General features: G+C 45.4%; 2 protein-coding genes across 2 annotated transcripts in view; both read left to right on the top strand.

The window, feature by feature from the left end:
• LOC124082973 (putative tetratricopeptide repeat protein 41) overlaps positions 1-15,583 on the top strand; it is an 83,740-nt gene extending 68,157 nt beyond the window's left edge. Inside the window, 3 exon segments of the mRNA XM_058574289.1 lie at positions 2,438-2,571; positions 14,285-14,414; positions 14,503-15,583. Coding sequence (XP_058430272.1) covers positions 2,438-2,571; positions 14,285-14,414; positions 14,503-15,166 — 928 coding nt within the window. The 3' untranslated portion in view covers positions 15,167-15,583.
• A 1,396-nt stretch (positions 15,584-16,979) lies between these two features.
• Nt5dc3 (5'-nucleotidase domain containing 3) overlaps positions 16,980-21,584 on the top strand; it is a 56,051-nt gene continuing 51,446 nt past the window's right edge. Inside the window, exon 1 of the mRNA XM_046429394.1 lies at positions 16,980-17,190. Coding sequence (XP_046285350.1) covers positions 16,980-17,190 — 211 coding nt within the window. The remainder of the gene's footprint in view (positions 17,191-21,584) is intronic.

Raw genomic sequence — 21,584 nt, 5'->3', positions numbered from 1 at the left:
GGTCATGCAGCCCCACCCCACACCCTTTGCGTACTAGTCCACGCTTATAAAAATCATCGCAAACCGAGTGCCCCTGGGCTTTTCATCTGGTTGTTCTTCTCTTTTGGTTTTCAGCTTTTCACCTGGGCCTAATTTAGAGAAGGAAAAGTTGATTTCGGCTCAGAGGTTTAGTCCATGCTTGAGGTTTAGTCCCTCTCTCTGGGCCCAGCGTGAGGCAGGACATCCTGGCGGGAGGGTGAGGGGAGGAGGGCTGCTGTATTCATGGCAGCCAGAAAGCAGAGAGGGAGGGGCAGCGGCCACAGGGAAGATTCTAACCTGTCCAGGGCCTGCCCCCAGTGACCCAGCTCCTCCTGCAGGTACTACCCAGTCGGTCCACTCAAACTAGGTTAATTGGGCTGTTGGGTTAGAGCTCTCAGAACCTGATCATTTTACCTCTGAAGGTTTCTACCTTAACACAGGGGGACACCTCATATTCAAATCATCAGTGTCTGCCCTTTCCCTTCCTGCAGCTCTCCTCTCGTGGCTTCTCGGCGCCCTCCCTCATGGCCATCCTTTCTCTGATGGTGCTTCTCTGCCGTGTTCGGGGTTCCGCCTTCTCTCCCTTCCTCTTGTGCCAATGTCAGCCTTCTCTTGAGCTCGGTTCTGAGGCTCTGTGCTTATTCAGTCTCAGCACCTTGACCTCACACATGCCGAGGGCTTCAGCATCACTCCATAAGGGGATGGCTTGTTGTCACCACCTCTCAGATCTTTGTCATTGGTGACAGAGGGGCCTTCATCTGTAGATTGGATCTCTCCAGTGGAGTATTCCCTGGGCACTCAGGACTGGACATGTCCCCCTTGCTCCCTGTTCCTCCTGTCTGTGCAAACACAGTGGCATCATCTTAATGCTGTTTTAATTGGTCACCAGGCTAAACACTTTTGTCACGACCATTGCGGCCAATCCAGCAGGTTCCGGCAAGGAGCGGAGGGGGATAAAACAGATAAAGACTCACGGACTCAGATTTGAAGATAAAGCTGGGGTCAGGTGGAGGGCTGCTCTCTGATGGAGAAGCAGGTCTAAAGAATTCACCAGCAATCTTTATTTATATACACGTCTCATTAATCAGATTAAAGACTATGTAAAAATTATTCTTTGTGTTCATGAAAGTTCCAGAGTTAGCAACATGATACCGCTTTATAGAGCTCTCAAGAAAGTCCATTTACTGTTATGTGGGCAGGTCCAGGAGCAGCAGAGCTGGTGAAACACTGTGGTTGTCTAGCAAGAAAGTTCCTATAGGGCTGGGGATATAGCTCAGTCCGTAAAGTGTTTGCTCTGCATGCACACCGCCCTGGGTTCAATAGGAAGGAAGGGAGGGAGGGAGGGAGGGAGGAATTTCCTTTATTTCCAGGGGCTGTGTGTGCCTGAGATCAAGGTCAAGAGCTTCCTCATGAAGGGCATTACCACAGCAGCTAGGCATCCTGCACCTTTACCCAGAAACTTTCCCAAGCACCAAACATGCCACAGCCATGAGGTCATCAGAGACCCCCATCTCAGGCACTGCTCTCCACATACTTTACCTACATTTTCCCTTTTAATCCTCACAACAACTCTTATCTCATTTTGAGCATGGGAAGGCCGAGGCTTAGGAGGGCAAGATATTTGCCCAACTTTTAAGGAGTGGAGCCACCATTAGCCCCTGATAGGTCTCAGTGAAGAGCCTCTGGGCCTGGACCCTGGGGCCCATCACCACATCTGAATGATGTCAAAGCTTGAACCCTGGTCACTCTGCAGCAGTATAGAGGCCCCAACAGCCCAGCATCAGCACCACCAGGTCCAAGGCAAGTCCAAGACTTTTGCTTAATAAGTGTCCTTTCATATCCATGGCCTCTGTGGGAGCTCAGACCTTCAGGGTCCTTCCTCTGGACTAACTGGTCTCATGGCCATTAATCTCACCTGCTTCAGTTTAGCCTCCACACTTTTACCCAGGTGAATTTTCTGAAATGTAATTTTTTTTTTTAAACCAGGAATGCACGGGGTACTTAACCACTCAGCCACATCCCCAATCCTTTTTATTTTTTATTTTGAGACAGTCTTCCTAAGTTGCTTGGGGCCTTGCTCGGTTGCTGAGGCTGGCCTCTAATGTTGGATCCTCTTGCCTCAGCCTCCTGAGCTGCTGGGATTACAGGTGTTCACCACCATGCAGGTCCTACAATGTAAATTTCATCTTCTCCTCTTAATGAAAACCCTTCCATGTAAGTGTCAAAGCCTTAAGTTTGCACTAGAAGAGTCTTTCATGAGTGGACCCCTGCTTCACTCTCCAGACTCCCCTGCTACCTAGGGCATCTCCAAAGGCAAGGGTTAGCCTTCCAGGAGCAGCACCCGGGGAACGCTGAATGGGGTGTGAACAGACGCCATGTTTCTTCAGTGTAAACCTTTAATTCAATTTATGTTTTCTAGACTCCAAAGGAAGCAAGTAATTGAATATTATAAACAAGTGATAAAAATAAAGGAAAATGCAGACGCTTTGGCCAACTCCTCACTTGTCAGGAAGCAGCTAAGCATCAGCCTCAGTGATACCTTGTGTAAATTAGGTAATTGCTCTAATCTAGTTCTTGTATAAGCAGACGAATTTCCTCTCTATTCCATCTGCATACTTGGCTTGTTTTAAAAATGTCTTGCTGGGTGTGGTGACACGCGTCTGTAACCCAGCACCTCATGAGGCTAAGGCAGGGACATTGCAAGTTCAAGGCCAGTCTGGGCAATTTAATTCAACATAAAAAGTTAAAATAAAAAGGGCTGAGGCTGTAGCTCAGTGGTGGAGTGCCCCTGGGTTAATCCCCAGGGCTGAAATGATGATGATGACACATAACAATGTCCTCATTTTTGAAGCAACTCCTGTTCCTTATGCTTTCAACTTCTTCCTATAATCCCCGTGGCTCAGGAGGCCGAGGCAGGAGGATTGTGAGTTCAAAGCCAGCCTCAGCAAAAGTGAGGTGCTAAACAGCTGAGTGAAACCCTATCTCTAAATATAATACTGGGATGAGACTGGGGTTGTAGCTCAGTGGTAGAGCGCTTGCCTTGCACGCGTGAGACCCTGGGTTTAATCCTCAGCACCACATAAAAATAAACAAATAAAAATAAAGTTATTTTAAAAAAAGGGCTGGAATGTGGCTCAGTGGTTGAGCACCCCTGGAAAAAAGAGTTGTTTCCATACCATTTCTCATTCTTTCATAGACTGAGCATTATGCTGGAACACACCCCTCTTCTATCAATTTAAAAAATGGCTTTTCACAGAGGCCTCACCCTCAATTTTAGATGTAGGACTTACGTCTAATCATACCTGGCCCAGTGGCTTGAAGTAACTTTCTGGTTAAAGATAAAAATTAAGGGCTGGGGATGTGGCTCAAGTGGTAGTGTGCTCCCCTAGCATGCATGAGGCACTGGGTTCGATTCTCAGCACCACATTAAAAAAACAAAAATAAAGATGTTGTGTCCACCTAAAACTAAAAAATAAATATTAAAAAAAGATAAAAACTTAAAATGAGACCTGGGTGTAGCTCATTGGTAGAGCACCTGCCTAGCTTGTGGGAGGCCCTGGATTCTATCTCCAGTAACACAAAATCAAATCAAAAACCTAAAATGAAATCAAAGTTCAAAATTTTGGATTTCAGTCTTACTGTTAGGAGTAATAGAAGAAGGGGCACTTCCCTGCTAACCTCAACGTTCACTGGAGTAAGCTGACACAGGGAGAGGAAATAGGAAAAACAAAAAAGATTCATAAACTTCTTAACATGGGAAAGGGAGTGTGTCATAGGAGTGTGCATGACCCTCTTGTTCAACACAGTTCAGAAACTTAACTACTCTCTTTCCTCTAGGGGGAGGGCAGGATGGTGCAAATTTTAGGAGAACAGTCAATTATTTTTTGTGATACTCGGTGGGCTTGGAGAACACAGTGACCTGGGGCAGAGACCACTGGGCCCAGAGAACAGACAATGGATTATGCTGTTTCTCAATGGGACAGAAAAAGAGGACAATGGTGTGGGATCCAATCCTGTCAGGTGCGTCGGCGGCCGACTTCAGTCTTCCTTCCTGGGATGTGAGTAGTTAAGAGAAGCTCTTAGGCCAGAGGTAATCTGTGTCTTCTTTGGCCAGTCAGGACTTTAAGCAGATAAGGGGACTTCGCAGAAAGCCTGGCCTTGTGTTTGGGGGTTGTGAGGGAGAAGCAGGACAAGGCCCGAGGGACCTTGACAGCCTGCTTCCTCAGTGGTCCCAGCTGAGGGAAGCGGAGCTTGTTTCCATGTTAGGGCAGCCTTTGAGCATTGCTGTGGAGGGACCCCGAGAGGGGGAGCCTTCCTTCTAGGACACTGCCAGGCATTGGAGTGCCAGACCTCACCTTCAGCTGCCTTGGTTCCTATTTGGCCCTGTAGCCTGTGAGCTTGTTTTGCAAATAGTGACCATTCTGTGGCTTCTGTCATTTTGCCTGGAGTGTTGCTGTCAACCTGGGGAATGGGGAGAGTGGAGAGTTGACGGGAGACGGCCAACAGTGCCAGGACAGGAGCTGAGACAGCCTCACCCAGCTGGAGGTGGGTGGGCAGCCAGGAGGTGGTCAGGGCAGAGGCCCACAGGCAGAGCTTTTCATCCTGTCCTTGACTGAGTGGGTTACTGTGTGTCCAACAGAGGCCTCTGTTGGACATGGGCAGCTGGGCAGGGTGGCGCCCTGGCTTGCTGGTTGCTAACCTTGGGTAGCTTCCCTTATTTCAATATGCTCCCCAGGGAATCTCATTTTATGTAAATGCCACAGCTAGAAATATTTTGAGACATTGTCAGGGGTCCTGATGTCTGGTTGCCACTGGGCACAATTTATATTTTAACCTGAACAAGCAATTTTCAAATTTTGCCCCCAGTACAAAAGTCTAGAGAAACTTCATTTTTGCAGTGGGGTGGGGGACGGGAGTGCTACTGTCATGCAGAGGGCGGAGGCCTGGGAGGCCTCTGAACATTTTCCAGTGCCCCGGGCACCCCCACCACAAAATAGAACTAGTCCTAAGTGTCAGCAGTGCCCGGCTGAAAAACCTAATCTAAACCAGCCACTTCCTCCAGCCTGTGTGCTCATCGTTTGTTTTGGTTTCACCCGAGTCACTTACTGAAGAGGAAAAAGGACTAAAATACCTGCTATCTGCAGTGAAAGAATATTTTCAGTGCCTAGATTTAGGAATGCGTGAGCATGCATGGACACGCACAAACTGTTCTTCCAAAAGGTTTCCAGGCTGAGCGCGTGAGCATTTTATTTACAAACAGAAAATGTAGATGCAAAAATAGAGAAAATTTATGGAAAAAGACCTAGTTTATTCTGGTTGCTTCATATACTGTTACATAACAGTTTTGGTTTCTAGTCTATGATGGAAGATGGAAGTAGAACACTGTTCACTTACTTTCAGAGAAGATAACATCTGTAATAGTAGCAATTGCAGTGATTCTATGACTTCTTAAGTCTTTAGAAAAAGTTTCAAATTTACCAGGTGCAGTGGTGCATGCCTGTAATCCCAGGAACTTCAGAGGCTACAGAAGGAGGATTGCAAATTTGAGGCCAGCAAGGGCAATTTAGCAAGACTCTGTCTCAAAAATAAGAAAGTAAAAAAAAAAAAGGTGGAGAATGTAGCTCAGAGGTAGAGCACCCTTGGGTTCAGTCCCCAGTATCACCAAGGGGAAAAACAAATTCAGATTTGTGGTCAGTTTTCAACAGGGCTATTTATTTATTTAATGATGCTGGGGATTGAACCCAGGGCCTCACACATGCTAAAGTGCTCTATCACTGAGCTCCATTCCCCAGTTCCAATCAAGTATTTTTCTGTAAGGAGTCATTTCTTGCTACCATTTGGCAGTGGTGGTATTCCTTTCTTGCTGCCTTGTCTCCTACTGTTGAAGTTGATTGGTTTGATGTAAGATGCACTCTGACTCGCAGGAACACTGTAAATGATTAAGACCATTAGTGGGAGGGTCTTGTGCTTTTGCTTTATGTAGTGATGATAAGGTCAGACTAGTATCTTCAGTGCATGATGACACCAGTGTTGGGAGGGAAAGTGGACTGTTTGAATCAGTTGTCCTTCAATATATGAGAACTTTTTCTTCTTCTTTTTTTGGTACTAGGGATTGAACCCACTAAATCCCCATCCTTTTTATTTTTGAGTAAGAGTCTCACCAAGTTGGTTAGGCTGGCCTTGAACTTTTGATCCTCTTGTCTCAGCCTCCTGACTTGCTGGGAACTCGGGTGTGCACCATATGCCCAGATATAACAGGTATTTTTAACTTTCCTGCCTTTTATGGAAATTTCCTATCTAAATGGAAATGGGCCTGAGTGAACTCCATAAAAGAAGAAATAAGCCAGAACCTCCTGTGGTTGGGCCTCCTGATCATCCATCATTTTAAAAGAAGTTCTGTAGACCCTGGTAAAACTGTTCCTGAACATGATTCATCAGAGCAGTTCTCTTTGAAGTCAAGGGCTGTGCTAACGGGGGAGGGGAAGGACTGGGGGCAGGGGATTACAGTCTGAATCCTGCAAACCTTTATTTATACCTTTATTTTATACACTGTAATGCATGACAGAATTATAAGGTTCTATTATTTTACCTGACTAGTTTGTAGATTGGGGTACTTTGGGAGAATGATTCACCCCATAAAGAAAAAAAAAAAAACACCTCTAAACCCCCGCCTTCTTCCTTGAAGCACAGAGGGGAGCTGCCCCTGTGGATGTGGAGGGCGGCTCCATTGCTAATCAGTGTTTGCATCCAAGTTGGTGACTTTGGATGTGGGAGGGAGGGCTCAGGTACAAAAGTGCTGTTTGTTTCATTTGTCACCTTTGTTATCTTGTCACCCTTGTGGGGCAGATCATCCTTGGGTGCTCTGCAGGGCATCTACCTGTCACTTTTGAAGTGTTTCCTGGGTCCCCCACAGTGACGTTTATGAATGTCATGTGGCCTATATTTCAATTCCAGTTATCTCAAACATATCCTTTAAATTTGGTGAAAGTCTGTTGTCTTTTTTGGATGCAGTGACAGATGGAAAGCTAGGCTCCCCACTCAGGGTCTGTACCAAGTGTTCTGCAGGAGAACTCCTGCCTTCGAGCAGTTTATCGTTTTGTTATGAGGTGAGACAAACGTATTACAAAAAATAAAGCACACTAAGGACTTAAAGCAATGTTTGGTTGGAGAGGTCAGAAGTGGGTTTTGGAGCCAGGTGCAGTGGCTTGCCTGTAATCCCATGGATTCAGGAGGCTGAGGCAGGAGGATTGCAAGTTCAAGACCAACCTCAGCAACTTAGCAAGGTCCTAAGGACTTAGCAAGACCCTGACTCAAAATAAAACATTAAAAAAGCGTTGGGGATATGAGTCCGTGGTTACGTGGCTCTGGGTTCAATCTCTGGTACCAGAAAAGAAAAAAAAAATCAGAAGTGGGTTTTGATTTTAGATTGGCCATAAATAGTTGTGTGAACCTCTGGCAAGTTCCAACCTTTCTGGCCCAGGGTCGCCAGTCTCTGGGTCTCAATCTGTAAAATGAGGTATTGAGTTATTTAAGTAACTCAATCTCCATCAGAGTTACTATTCTATGTTTAAATATAAAGGAAGACAGTCCGATCAGGGGCAGGAGGCTTTTCAAGGATCATCTCTTGAGAGGGGCCCTTAAGGAAGTGGAGGGTATAAGTTGTCAGAGAAAAGGCAACACTTATATGTGGGGGACTGCTGGGCCCTGAGGGGAATAGACAAGGCGTGGAGGAGACATCCAGAGCCGTCAGGAAGGGCGTCGAGGTGAGGGTTGGGGGGAGTGAAGAAGCAGGAGCACAGGCAGTTTGAGGGGCGAGTCCAGGTGGTGCACCCACTGAAGTGGTACAGATGGGAGGAGTGGGACTATGAGGTTGCAGGTATAATTTTGTGGACTGGACCTACTGTGCTTACCCCCTATGCTTTCTTTTAAAAGCAATTTAACCCTGCCTGGCTTATGTCAAGAGGCCATGCTACATTCCTCTGCAAACAGCCTGCTATCTGCAGGAGAAATGCAGGCCTGAAGACCCCTCCCTGCCCATAGGAACACAAGTCATCCCAAAGAGGGCACTGTTGTGACGTTCATACAGTCCTGAAAATCCCAGGGCCCAGGGAGAAGATAATTGCAAGCAAAATCCACCAATCATAAAATCTGTAAGAGCAAGAACTGGATTTTCTTTTCTTTTTTCTTTTTAAATATTTTTTAGTTGTCAATGGGCATTTATTTATTTGTTTATTTATACGTGGTGCTGAGAATTGAACCCAGTGCCTCACACATGCTAGGCCAGCACTCTACCACTGAGTCACAACCCCAGCCCGAACTTGGATCTTTAGTATGTTATGAAAATAGTAAAATCTCCCCTCCATGGGGTAAGACCATGTGCAATGGAGACTTGAAAGTCCGATGCAATCCTGCTGCCAAAAGTCAAAATCGAGAGCTGGACCTGGGCAGGACTCTCTGGAAACTTCCCTGGGATTCCCAGTAAAAGTGGAGGGCAGAGGGGAATGCTGTCCCTTTCCTCTCTGGAAGGATCCATTCTCTCCCTCTCTCCTTTAAGAGCATCCCCCTTTCTCTTTTCCTATCCCTTCTAATAAACTCCTGCTTGCTACTCTGTGTGACTTGGACAAAATCCTTCTTGCAGGGTTGTAAGGACTGGCGCCTGAGAACCTGCTGGCTATTTAAGTTCTGCAGGCTGGTCTTGCTCTGCAGCAGAGGGAATCTTGTCCTGTGGGCAAGTGGAGAGGAGGCTGAAGAAGGCTGGGGCCAGTGATCCTCTCATGGCTCCTTTTGTTTAGGACATTGTTTTGGAAACTCTTCAAATTATTTTGAGCTCATCAAGGCTACCTAGTCTGTCTACTGGTCACAGGGAAGAATTCCCTGTCCATCTTATGTAACTTCACTGCCATCTTTTTATCCCCCTACACACTTTCTTTCTTGCTTTTCCCTCCCTCCTCCCTCCCTCCCTCCCTCCTTCCTTCCTTCCTTCCTTCCTTCCTTCCTTCCTTCCTTCCTTCCTTCCTTCCTTCCTTCCTTCCTTCTTTTTCTTTCTTTTCTCCTCCCCTCCCCTTCCCCTCTCGTCTTTTTTAAAACTGGGGATTAAAACCAGAGGTACTTTTACCACTGAGCCATATCCCCGGCCCTTTATATTTTTTCATTTTGAGATGGGGTCTTGCCCATTGCTTAGGGCCTCACTAAATTGTTGAGGTTGGCCTTGAACTTGCAAAACTTCTGCCTCAGCCTCAAGTTGCTGGGATTACAGGCATGTGCCACTGTGCCCAGCACCCTAACCACTTTCTCTTCTCTTATCTTTGTTTTTCTTCATAGTACTTTACATAGTAAATTACAACCTAAAATTAGATATTTATATGATGATGATGATGATGATGATCTGCTGATTTATATTCTCCATCATGGTATACTTGGCTTTTAGGACAGGAGCTGTCACATTGTAGGTGCTCAATGAACATTTGCTGAGGGAATGAATGATGGAGGAAATGCTTAGCTAATTCTGATTTGCCTTCTCATTTTGGTAAAGCAAGTATAATTATTAAGGGCATTTGAAAGTTAATGTCTTCTTGTACTCTTATAGAATTTACTCAATCATTCATTAATTCATTCAACAAATATTTGCTGCACCTTTTAGGTGACAGTCTATTTTAGTTGCTGTAGAGATGGCAGCAAAAAGGACAGATGGAAACCAACATTGCTTTTTTTAGGTTCATGTTAGGGGAGACGACTGTCAGACAACTAAATACAAAATTGTTTAACTGCGATTGTAGCAAGTGTTATTATGGAGATGATAGTTGGAACACTAAATATACAATGGCTTAAGTGCAGTTGGGACAGTGCCATCATGAGAAAATACAAGTGCTCTCAGGAAACCTTCATGTCTTTGGTGGAGGGGGACAGGTGGGGGACACTTCTCAGGAAGCATTGCTAAAAAACGGAATGTGCAGGATGAGACTTTGCTCACCAGGTAAAAATAGGGCAGAGGGAAGAGTCCTCCAGGCAGCAGGAACTGGACGTTCAAGACTGGAAGGAGCTGAAGAGGCCTGTGCACCCAGTGTGGGAGCAATGTGGTGGGGGACAGCAGGGGAGTATGGGAGAGGAGTGGGGTGGATCCCAGGCCTCCTGGACCAGGCAGGATTTGGACTGTTATCATAGGAGTGAATGAAAGCCCAGTGCAAGGCTTTTGCAGAGCAGGTGGAAACCCAGAGTCGTTCCCCCAGCATGAAGGAGCGTGAGGGACACTTCAACACTGATTTTCTGTGTCTTTCCATGGTGTGTGTTTTGAGTTCTCTGCAGACTGAATTCCCAGGGGCAGGCAGGCGTCTTATCACTTATTCTTCCTATCCCCAAAGCCTTGGAATAGTGCAGACTGCTCGATCAACGCAGGCAGGCTAAGGCAGCGGGTGAAGCAGGCGCCTTCTTGGGATTCACACTGCTTGCCTTGGGCTGCCCAACAGAAACCTGGCTCTACTCCAGGCCCCCAGCACCCAAGGAAACGGCACAAACTGTACTTTTAGCCTGTGGAAAAGAGGATCCGAGTTGACTTTCCAGATTTCATTTTAGATTACAAGTTAACAATGATATTTGTTAGCGTGAATGTCCTGGCACTTTCTCTTAGTCTTTTACTAGTACAGTTGATCAACAGGTAAGATACAGCGTACTTCCACTGAGAACAGTGGGCTTCAAGGAATTTTTGAGAGTTAAGATTTTAAATTGTAACAAGATTTTTGTGCAGGAGATTATAATAAGCATGTATTAAAATGGAGGGTTTGTAAGAGAGTAACAAATTCTAAATTTTGGCACTTATTCTTTTTTTTTTTTTCTTTTGGTACTGGGGATTGAACTCAAGAGCACTCAACCACTGAACCACATCCCCAGCCCTATTTTGTATTTTATTTATAGACAGGGTGTCACTGAGTTGCTTTTAGCACCTTGCTTTTTGCTGAGATTGGCTTTGAACTCATCATCCTCCTGCCTCAGCCTCCTGAATTTTGGCATTTATTCTTAAATGAACTCTCTCTCTCTCTCTCTCTCTCTCTCTCTCTCTCTGTCTTCTGAAATTTTATTGGCACTGAAATAGAACATGGGTTGAACATTTTTGTTTTATTTTTTTAATGAGCTCTCTTTTTGTTTAGCATGTCCTTCATAGCTCATCCCCTCACAACTTTGATCCCGTTCCCAGTAGAAACCTTGACATAATAAAACTGTTAATCCTAGTGATTTTGGTAGGAATCCTGACTTGAAAAGAGGGCTTTTGTGATTTATGTTCCATGCTATCCCTGGCACAGAGCAATCTTACTGCTTCCCTTCTTTGATAAGTGTTTTAAATCTGCCTATTGAGAAACGATTTTAGGGGGAGAAAGGGACAGAAATGTGGCTTTTCATATTCTGTTCTGTCACACAGAGTGTTCTGAACTGAATTGTTTATTTTGGATGCAGCATGGTAGATGAACATTATGTTACTTCCCTGTCCTTGGAATTCTTTTAAAAAAGAAATGCCAACCATCTCAGTCAAGTTTAGAAGGAGGAAATTAAACAAAGGCACCGGTGGGTGACTCTCAATGGGGTGAGTCAGTCCCTTTTCATCATTTAATTTAAAAACGCTCAACTCAGCCAGAACCCTCTTTTCTATAGCAGTTGGTCCCTCAATCACAAAGTAGGTAAGTAATAAATACAAAACTTACAATTTAATTTTAACTTAGATATAAATGCCCCCTGATGCCTTTAAATGTCAAATCAATTCTCTTTTGTGGGCCCTCTGGAATTAGACATCATCTTTTTCAAAACACATTACTCACAATTTCTAGTTCTGGTTGCTGCAGAGTGAGAACAATTGTGAAGCATCTATGCGCAGGATCCTTCCACAATGCTGCTTTATTTCCCCTCAATCTTTTATGGTTGTCTTGCCCACTCATATTTAAAGAAAATTGTTTTAGCAGCTCATGGCATTGAGTCTTTCCAAAGTATTTAGTCTGATTTTTCAGAAAAAAAAAAACTCCTTTCACTTCACATGCATATCTTATTAGTATTTTACTTAATTTAATTGCCTAATTAGACTAATGAGCCCAGCTGACTCTGGGTCATCTAGAACCCAGCTGTTGGGATCAGGTGTACAAGTAGCAAAAAGCCTAGCAGCTCAGGGTGAGGGAGAGTATGTTTTAAAAGAGGAAGTAGAGGGCCCTAGTTGATTAAGCAAGCCAGTTTACTCGGTCAACAGAGCTTCCTTTTACTTGTTATGTAGGCTCAATCCTTTTCAATGTGTTGTAAGTTTGTAAATGCTATTTATAGCAGAAAAATGTTAAATAGCCCTCAAAAGCTTAGTGTTAGGGTCTGTAAACAAGTCAGGATGGCGCCTGGCATTTTGCCAGAGGGAGTGGTTTGTGAAGTAACTCCAGCGAGCCATTAAGTGTGGAGATTTCTTATTGGTTGACTGCTGTATCTAGTTTATGTTAATTAAGATAAGCTGTGTATAATGTATATATACCCCTCCTGTCCTACAATAAACGGCTCCCACTCCTGCTGTATCAATGTACACAAGTTGCTCATCACCGCCCCCCCCCCCCTGTTATTTTGCTGCAGCCGGACTGCGGCAGCTTAGATAACTTTTAACACTGGAAAGGGACTCTAGAGATCACACTGACTTAATTTGAAGTTGAGGAAATAGCAGATATAGACCATATGACTTACCCCAGTATATTTGATCAGATAATTGTGAATTTGAAATTATATTGCTGAGGCTCACAATGACCAGGTGATATCCTCAAACCTCAAAACTACTAAGTAGGAGACTTAGGGCGTGGGATCCAGTCCTCTGAGTCCAAATCCCAAGCCTTTACCACCATCTGTGGGCTGTTGAAGTTTGGCAACTCATTGGGGAGACAGGCACATAAAGATGGCTGCGATCCAATGGGCTCTGCACTGTGACAGACACTGGCGAGGGCGTGGGGAAGCACATGAGGGGCAATCAGGAAGACCTTCTAGATAGTGACTTGACTGTGAGTCCTGACTAGTGCCTGATGAAGGTCAAGAAGAGTGTTTTAACCAAGAAGGATCAGCATGAACAAAGGCAAGGAAAAATGAATCAGGTTATATGAAACTCTGGAATGGGGAGGTTTGCAGGTGACATTGGAGAAATAGGGAAGCCCAGGGCATGGAAAATCTTGTCTACCATGCTCCAGGGGTTGACAGGGGAGCTGCTAGAGGACTCTGAGAACAGATTTTCAAGAGAGAGACCATCTCTCGTATTCCCATCCACAACTCAAATTTCAGGGGATTTTTTTTTTTAATTTAAACCTGTTGAGAGGTTTTAAGACTGATTAAACAAACAAAAACTCCACTGTATAACCTTCACCTATATTCACCATTTTTTTTTTTTGTACCAGGGATTGAACTCAGGGGCACTTGACCACTGAGCCACATCCCCAGCCCTTTTTGTATTTTATTTAGAGACAGAGTCTCACTGAGTTGCTTAGCACCTCACTTTTGCTGAGGCTGGCTTTGACCTCGAGATTCTCCTGTCTCAGCCTCAGCCTCTGAAGCTGCTGGGATTACAGGCGTGCACCACTGTGCCCGGCTTCACCAATTTGTTAACATTTTGCTACATTTGCATTTTTAAAATACACACACACACACACACATACACATACATACACACAGTTCCCCCACACATCTGAAAGTTTCAAGCATAACACTTTTATCTCTACATACTTTAGCATGTGTCTTCTGGGTACAAAGACATTCCCCTACATAGCCATGATATAATAATCAAATCCAGGAAATTTGACTACTACATAAGGCTTTTATCTACTCTATAGTCCATATCCATATTTCCCATGTATCCTAGTACTGTCCTTTATAGCTGTTTACTTTTTTTAAAAAAATATTTAGTTGTAGATGAACACACAGTATCTTTATTTATTTTTATGGGGTGCCGAGGATCAAACCCAGTGCCTCACAACATGCTAGGCAAGTGCTTTACCACTGAGCTACAGCCCAGCCCCCATAGCTGCTTACTTTTTGATACAGAATTATATATATTTGCTGGGGAGGAAGAAACCCACGGCCTTGTGCATTTTTAGGCAAGTGCTCTATCATTGAGCCATATCACCAGCTTCTTATTACATCTTTATGATTATTACCAGGTTAAATGGTTTTGGCAGAATATTACCACAGGTAACATTCCAATTCTACCTAAGATAAATTTTTTGAAATCTTTTTAAAAATTTAAAAAATTCTAATATTCTTATTTTTATATATCCAGCAGGTTATTTATTGACAAGTGACTCTTGTCATCATGTCATGATTGAGGCAATAGGCTATTTGTACAGGTCACTTGATTTAAGGGAGACCTATCTGGGACCTTCTCATTCATCCATCCATGGAATCATGCAGTGAGTTTGTTTCACATTTCATAAATAAATATACTTCTGATTATTAACATTGTGTAGTGACCTCTTGACAACTTTTGATCTTTTGCAGCCTTCTGAAGGAAATTGAGCGGACCCGCAGTAGGAGATTTTGGCCTCTAGGCATGTTACAGCAATCTCCTGAGGATTCTAAGAATGGCTCCTTATTATGGGAACACCTGCTTAAATTAGACTACCACAGTGCTCAGAGTTCTGACACAGTAAGCTCCGCGATGTGCATCAATGCAGCTAAGTTAACAAGGGCTAAGAGCTTGCAGTTAGCACCACATCAGATTTCGGATAAATCAAAGTATGCTATAAGGAAAAAGATCTCCAGTCCCATTATTTGTATTTCTGCTGGGAAAAAGACCCAAGAGAAGGCACAGAATAATGTTGAAATATGGAATAGCCCAAGAAAGGAAGCATCAAAGAAAAAGAAAGATTATACCGTAGAGGTTTTACCTTTGGGTAAAAAGAGTGGCTTAGTAAACCTTTCAAAGCAGAGGATTTTGTCTGATGAAGGTACGAGTGGTGAAGGCCATGTCACTACAATTTACCATTCTCCCCTACTAGGGCCATTTACCACAAATGATTCCTGGCACTCCATGTCTGAGCTCATATCAGAAAAGTGGCTTTTTCATAATCCAGATTACAACTGGACTCCTCCAAAGAGTATTTTGAAGAGAAAATCTCAAGCAGAAACAAAATCGTTGAAGAACTCAACTAATAAGGAATAAAAACAAACCAAAACAAAACATTGTGGGTTCTTTGTGTAATCTTTTCCCACTTAAGTACTTTTAATTGTATATTTTCTTCTAAGACACTTAGGAGTAATAATAATCAAGGCCTAGAGATTTGATTTTTTTTAAACCCCTCGAAATATTTTAACTAATTTTAACTGAAAGAACAGTTTTTAAGTGATTTATATTTCTATGGTATTGATCTCATACTGATCTCACAGGGTCCCATATCTAAAAATATAGAAGCAATGTTATTAAAGTTCTAATTGTGTTATTTTCACATTGCTATAGTTTACTCATTTTGAATTTATGGATTTTTCATCTAAACAAAATTTGTAATTGCTATCATCATACCTTTTTATCCAACATAAGAAAAGTATTCCAGTTTACACATTAAAAACAGAGTTTAAAGTACTGAGCCCATGGATTTGTTATATTTATTTTGAGCATTTTATTCTCCTCCATTTTATCAGTGATTTGTAAAACATTAACCAGTAACTGGCCCCTTCACTCCTATCAAACAAATAAAACCTACCTACAGAGTTAGGAAGCATCTGGAAGGGGGCTTAGCTTTGTGACTTTAGGCAATTTATTTTACCTCTTTTAGCTTCTGTTTGATTATTTGTAAAATGAAATTATGGCACGTATTCCTCAAGATTACTGAGGGGAATGCATGCGAGAAGGCAGAGAACATCTTCGGTTAATGGCAGTTATTATTGTCACTAACTCCGTAGAGGTTTTACCTTTTTCCATGAAACATCTCCCCATTCCATCAGCCCTCTTGTGAGCATACACTAAGGCCTTGGTTTTTCTTAAACTGTGCCCCACCTATTTCACATATGGTAGTACTGTCTCCCTGGCAGAGTGCCAGCCTTGAGTTTTCTCCCCTTCCCCCAGCCCCTAGCGTCTGGCTTAGTGGTCACATGGGTAGCTTGGGAAATCCAGGGAAGTCCAGGGCGACACAGGTCTGTTCTGCAGGAGTAGAGTCTTGAGTCAGTCCACGTAGAAACGCACCTGGTGGGGAGGTTACGGTTTATTGGGCTTCTGTGGAACCACAAGGCACTGAACAGGTGCAGCTAAGCCCAGAAGCAGAGCAGGCATTAGGATGTAAGCGTGGGCTGGAGCTGGATGATGTGTCCAGAGGACCTCTCTCTAAGTGCAAATCTAGGGTGAGGCACCGGCCTTCCAGGCCAAGCATCCTCAGGGCAATGGGGTGCCCTTCAAACGTAGGGATTTAAGGGGCTGGAATGTGTGGGGCCTCTGGCCAGCCACCCCTTAAAGGGCGGGCCTGGATGGATCCAAGCTGGGAATGAGGGCTTGTCCTCGGTGGCCTCCACGATCTAAGGGAGGTCTAGACTTAAGAGGCCAAGAAGGCGGAGGAAGGTCACCTTCAGGACAGGGACAGAGCAGATGGGGGTGGGGGTTACACTATCCGTATAGCTAGATTTGGGGGACCTCCACAGAAGGCAGGAAGGAGGTGCAGTGGAGCGCGGCGGGCAGCACTGGGGTCCTATCTCGTGGCCCGGGGTCGGCGACGAGTCATCACCTTTCATGTGGCCTCCACACCACTGCTCGGCCACCTCCACACGCCGCAGGGTCAGGAAGTGACCGTGGCAGGCTGGGCGCAGAGCCGGGGCAGCTGCGGTCGCGCCCCGCCCCTGACTCCGCCCCGCCCAGGTCCCCTGCCCGCGGCCGCCGGAGGGCGGGGCCGCGCCGCCACGTGCTTCCACGTAGGGAGCGGCCCGCCCCAGGGCCGAGCGCCGACCCAGGCTGGTCCCGCCGCGCCACTTGCAGCGCGGCAGCCGCAGGCATGACCACTGCGGCGGCGGCGGCGGTGACCCGCGGTGCCGGGGTGAGGGCGGCGGCCGTGGCGGCCCTGTGGGGCGGTGGCGGCGGGACTGCGGCCGGGAGGCGGCAGCGCTCGGGCCCCGCTCGGCCCTTGTGCACCGCGCCCGGGACCGCCCCGGACATGAAGCGCTACCTGTGGGAGCGCTACCAGGAGGCGAAGAGGAGCACGGACGGTGAGTGCGGCGGCGCCCCGCTGCCCTGCAGCTCGGGGTACCTCCCCGCCCGCCGCTGGGAAGCGGGCCAGCTCGCACGCGGCGGCTCCCGCCGCTGACCTCCTGGGCATCGTGATCCTCGTACCCCCACCGTACCCCCGGCTGCGGGCAGCATCGTCTCTGCCCAGCGGCTTCGGGGAACGTGGAAAAATGCCACTCCAGAAACTTCGCAACTCTTCCCTTTCTGTCGGGAAAGATGTTTTGTGTTTTTCCTGGGATTTTTAGCTAGGAATCTGCATCGGTAGCCCTTTGGGCTGCCCGGTGGAGTCCAAGCCATCCGGTGGGGGACAGCCACCCCTCCCCACACCGCTGGGTATTGTTATTGACCAGAAGTGACAGTGGCAGCAGCCCGAGCCTGGCCGGCGCCGGGCGGCCCTGGAGCCGGGCTGCGGGCAGGTGGCAGGATCTGGAGGCTGATCGCTTTCCTCCTGCGGGGGCGGGGGTGGGGTGGGGTGGGGTGGGGTGTGGGGGGGACGGATGTTCTGTCTGACCTGGGAGGGTCGGGTCGGGTTATCTACTAACCTCATTGAGGAAGGGGAGTGAATGAGCGGTTTGTGGCCAGGTGAACGTGGAGTGAGCTTGAGTTGTTACTAAGGGAAACCGGGAGCGCAGGAAAAGGGGACCAGAGTGCCAGGCGTGGAGGTTGATTGAGGTGCCCACATCCCATCTATAGATGGGAAAGGCGAATCTCACGTTTAAGACGCCAGGCCAAGGTGATGCTTTGACCAAGGGTCTGTCTCAGTCCCTAAACCACTGTCCTGTCTCCTATGCTGCGCTGATTTCCAGTAGCCACTGGCCACTTGGAAACTGGTTTAAAGGACCAGTGATAATCCACCTGCGTTGTTGCTTTCAGGGAAGATTCCGAATTGATATTAAATATTGATTATTTGAGAGGCGGCAGTGGAGGTGGCACAAAAGAACATTTTATGGGATCATATTTTCCATCTTTTGGCCAGAAGTCAGTTTAGGGAAATAAAACCCATTTGGAATAATTTTCAGAGTGAATTTGAAGTAGTTAATGAAGATTTTTAAAGTTTCCTTTTGCCAAATTTTGCTTTGGCTTTGAAGCTGTAGTATGGTGTGATGGAAAGAGGACTCACTTTGGGGACATTGGGAATTACAGCTCTTAGAGATGAAAGAAATATAGAATATCATCCAGCCCAGCTTTGAGATAGGCAAGATTTTTTTTTAATTGGAGTTTTTATGGAAATATCATGTAGTTTTAAGAGTTAATACAAAGAGATCTGGCATACCCTTCACCTGGTTTCTTCCAATGGTAACATTCTATAAAAGGACAGTACAGCATCATAGGGAGTATATACTGATAGCCCACAGGTTATTCTTACTAGTATGTGTGAGTAATAGTTTGTCACAGGTAGGTTTTTGTCTCCACCATCACAATCAAGGTACAGAACAGTTCATAAGAATCCTTTATATTGTCTTCCCTCCTGATGCTGCCTTGTCCCCAGCCCCTGGAGTATTTACTGTTCTCCATTTCTGTTTTTGTCACTTGAAAAAGTTCACTTAGATGGAATCATAGAGTATGTAATCTTTTGGGACTGATTGCCCCCCCCCCCCCCAATATAATCCCCACAATTTTTTTTTTTTGTACCAAGGATTGAATACAGGGGCCCTTAACCACTGAGTCACATCCCCAGCCCTATTTTGTATTTTATTTAGAGACAGGGTCTTGCTGAGTTGCTTAGCGCCTTGCTTTTGCTGAGGCTGGCTTTGAACTCGCCGTCCTCCTGCCTTAGCCTCCCAGCTGCAGGGATTAAAGGCGTGCTCCGCTGCGCCTGGCAGTCCCCTCAGTTTTATCCAGGCGGTTGTGTGAACTGTGGCAATGACACACTCCTTGTTAATGCTGAATAGTAGTTCATGCTATGTGTGTACCACAGGTTAACCATTTGTTTAAGCACAATAAACTGTTTAACCATAGTTTGCTTGTCCAAAGGACACCTGACTTGCCCCCAGTCTGTGGCAGTATAAATAAAGCAATTGTAAATTTAAATATAATTGTAAATATAAACTGTAAATATCATGTAGGGTTTTTTGTGTGAACATACATTTTTCATTTTTCTTAGTGCCCAAGAGTACAATTGCTGGGTTGAATAATAATTGCATCTTTAGTTTTTATAAGAACAAAGTTAGCTGCTTGCTGCCTGTGAGAACTGAAGAGGTCATGAAGCTGCGGTTTCTTCATCTGTGCTAGGGTTCTGGTGAGGAATAAATTAGTCCATCTGAGAAGGGTGTTCAGAGTAGTGCCTGCAGCTGAAGCATTGGATGATAAAGATGAGCATGGGACCAGAGTTTGGGCTCTGGTGTGATGATCCACGGGCGTGTTGGAGGGTGACAGCCTGAGTACTCTCTTCCCTAACAGTAGTTTCCTCAGCTGCAGTAGGGAGGTTGAAGGGGGCGGGGTTTAGCTTGGGCTTGGCTCCCATCAGGTGCTCAGTGGAGAGTAGCTATTATTATTAAATATCTATTGGTCATAGATACAGATGGAGGTGGGTAATTTAGCTCTGGGTTCTAGTCTCCTTTGGCTCTGTGACCTTGAACCAGTGACTTAACCTCTCTTGGCTTTGGTTTCTCTGTAAAACAAGGCCACTGGATGAACACTAAGTTTCTTCAAGTGTTGCAGGTATGTTATGATGTACCTCATCCTCTCTTCAGGCCCCCAGCACCTGCACACAGGGCCATGAACTTGTTTTCCTTCTTTGTGCTGTCTGGGGCTGTACCATTCCTAGCCTCCTCCAGCTGAAGTCTGCGTGAACCTACGTGCCCCCGGCTTGAGTCCATTCACTTACCATTTATTTAGCAGCCAGCAGTGGGTTTAAAGGTTGTTGATTCACAGATGGGCGAGTCAGAGGGCCCCAGTGGCTGAGTACCTGCCTGGGCCCAGTGGTAGACCAGTGTTGGAAGGATGGTGAGTCTGTCAACAGATGAGTGACAGCCAGGGGCCTAGGTAGGGCCTGTGTCCTTCGAGATGCAGGGAATGCTTCCCTCTTCCTGAAGCTGACCCTTGAGTTGTGTCTTCAAGGAAGAAGAGGTCAGAAGGCATACTGATATTCATATCAAAATTCATATAGAAACATAGCAATTCTTTTTCCCCCCAAGTTACAAGAAGACAAAACAGTTTTATTTTCTTCCTTATTCTGACAATAGAAATTTATTTTCTGACTCTCTTTCTGGCCATCCCATCTCTTCCCCTAAGCCATAGCCCGTTCAGGTGTCTTCCTTTGGAGGGTTTCCAGAAGGAAGCCAGGCAGCCGAGGACCACTTTTTTCTTTTTGTTTTAACCCCTTCTCTCCCATTCTCCTGTTTACCCATTTAAAAAATTATTTTAAAATAACTTTATTTTTTTAGATTGTTCTGGATTTACAGATAAAATGTCTGGCTCCTGTAAACCCTGCGCTCACTTCCCCTGTTGTCTATCTCTCACTTTACTGTGGTGTGTGTGTTTGTGATCACTGCCAATATCGATACATTACCCATAGTTGATTCAGATTTTCTATATTTACTTGAGTGTCCTTTTTCTGTTCTAGGATCCCATCCAGGACTTCATTTAGTTATCATGTCTCCTTAGGCTCTTTGGACTAGTTAAGGACCTTTACAGTTTTAAGGAGAATTGGTCACACACTGTAAAAAAGTCCCTCAATTGGAATTTCTTCTAATTTTTTTCTTTTTCTTTTTCTTTTTTTCTTTTTTGGTACTAGAGATTGAACCCAGTGACACTCTACCACTGAGCCGCATTCCCAGGCCTTTTTATTTTGAGACAAGGTCTCACTGAGCTGCCCAGGCTGGCCTTGAACTTGAGTTTCTCCTGCCTCAGCCTCCCAAGTAGCTGGAATTACAGGCGTGTGCCACCATGCCTGGCTCCTGTTGATTTTACCTTGAGACTTTCCTGAGTATCATGTTTATGTAGTTAAAGATGTTTATGCATATTTCAGACTCAGCCCAAAAGAAAGGTTCTTTGTATTTTAGGAGAGGAAATTGCTTTTTAGCCTCTAGCAAAAGTGGTAGATGCTTCACTAGGACAGTGGTTTTCAGTGGCACACGGGATAGTTTTGTGACCCTCCTCACCCCAGAGGATTTTTTTAAAAATATTTTTTTAATTGTAGATGGAACTAATACCTTTATTTATTTATTATTTTATGTGGCGCTGAGGATCGAACCTAGTGCCTGACACATGCCAGATGAGTGCTCTACCACTGAGCCCCCCCAGAGGATATTTGATGATGTCTGGAGACCTGGGGAACTTTTAATTTGTCACAACTGAGGGAGGGCTGTGTGTGCTGCCAGCCTCTGGTGGGTCGAGACCAGAGAAGCTGCTGAATATCCACTGTGTGTAGGAG

Source organism: Marmota monax, unplaced genomic scaffold, assembly GCF_021218885.2.
Source record: "Marmota monax isolate L192 unplaced genomic scaffold, Marmota_monax_Labrador192_F-V1.1 WCK01_AAM20220418_F8-fsc00051, whole genome shotgun sequence".
Classification (NCBI taxonomy): Eukaryota; Metazoa; Chordata; class Mammalia; order Rodentia; family Sciuridae; genus Marmota; species Marmota monax.
Note: the sequence above shows the minus strand (reverse complement) of the source record. Positions and strands in the feature narration are given on the sequence as shown.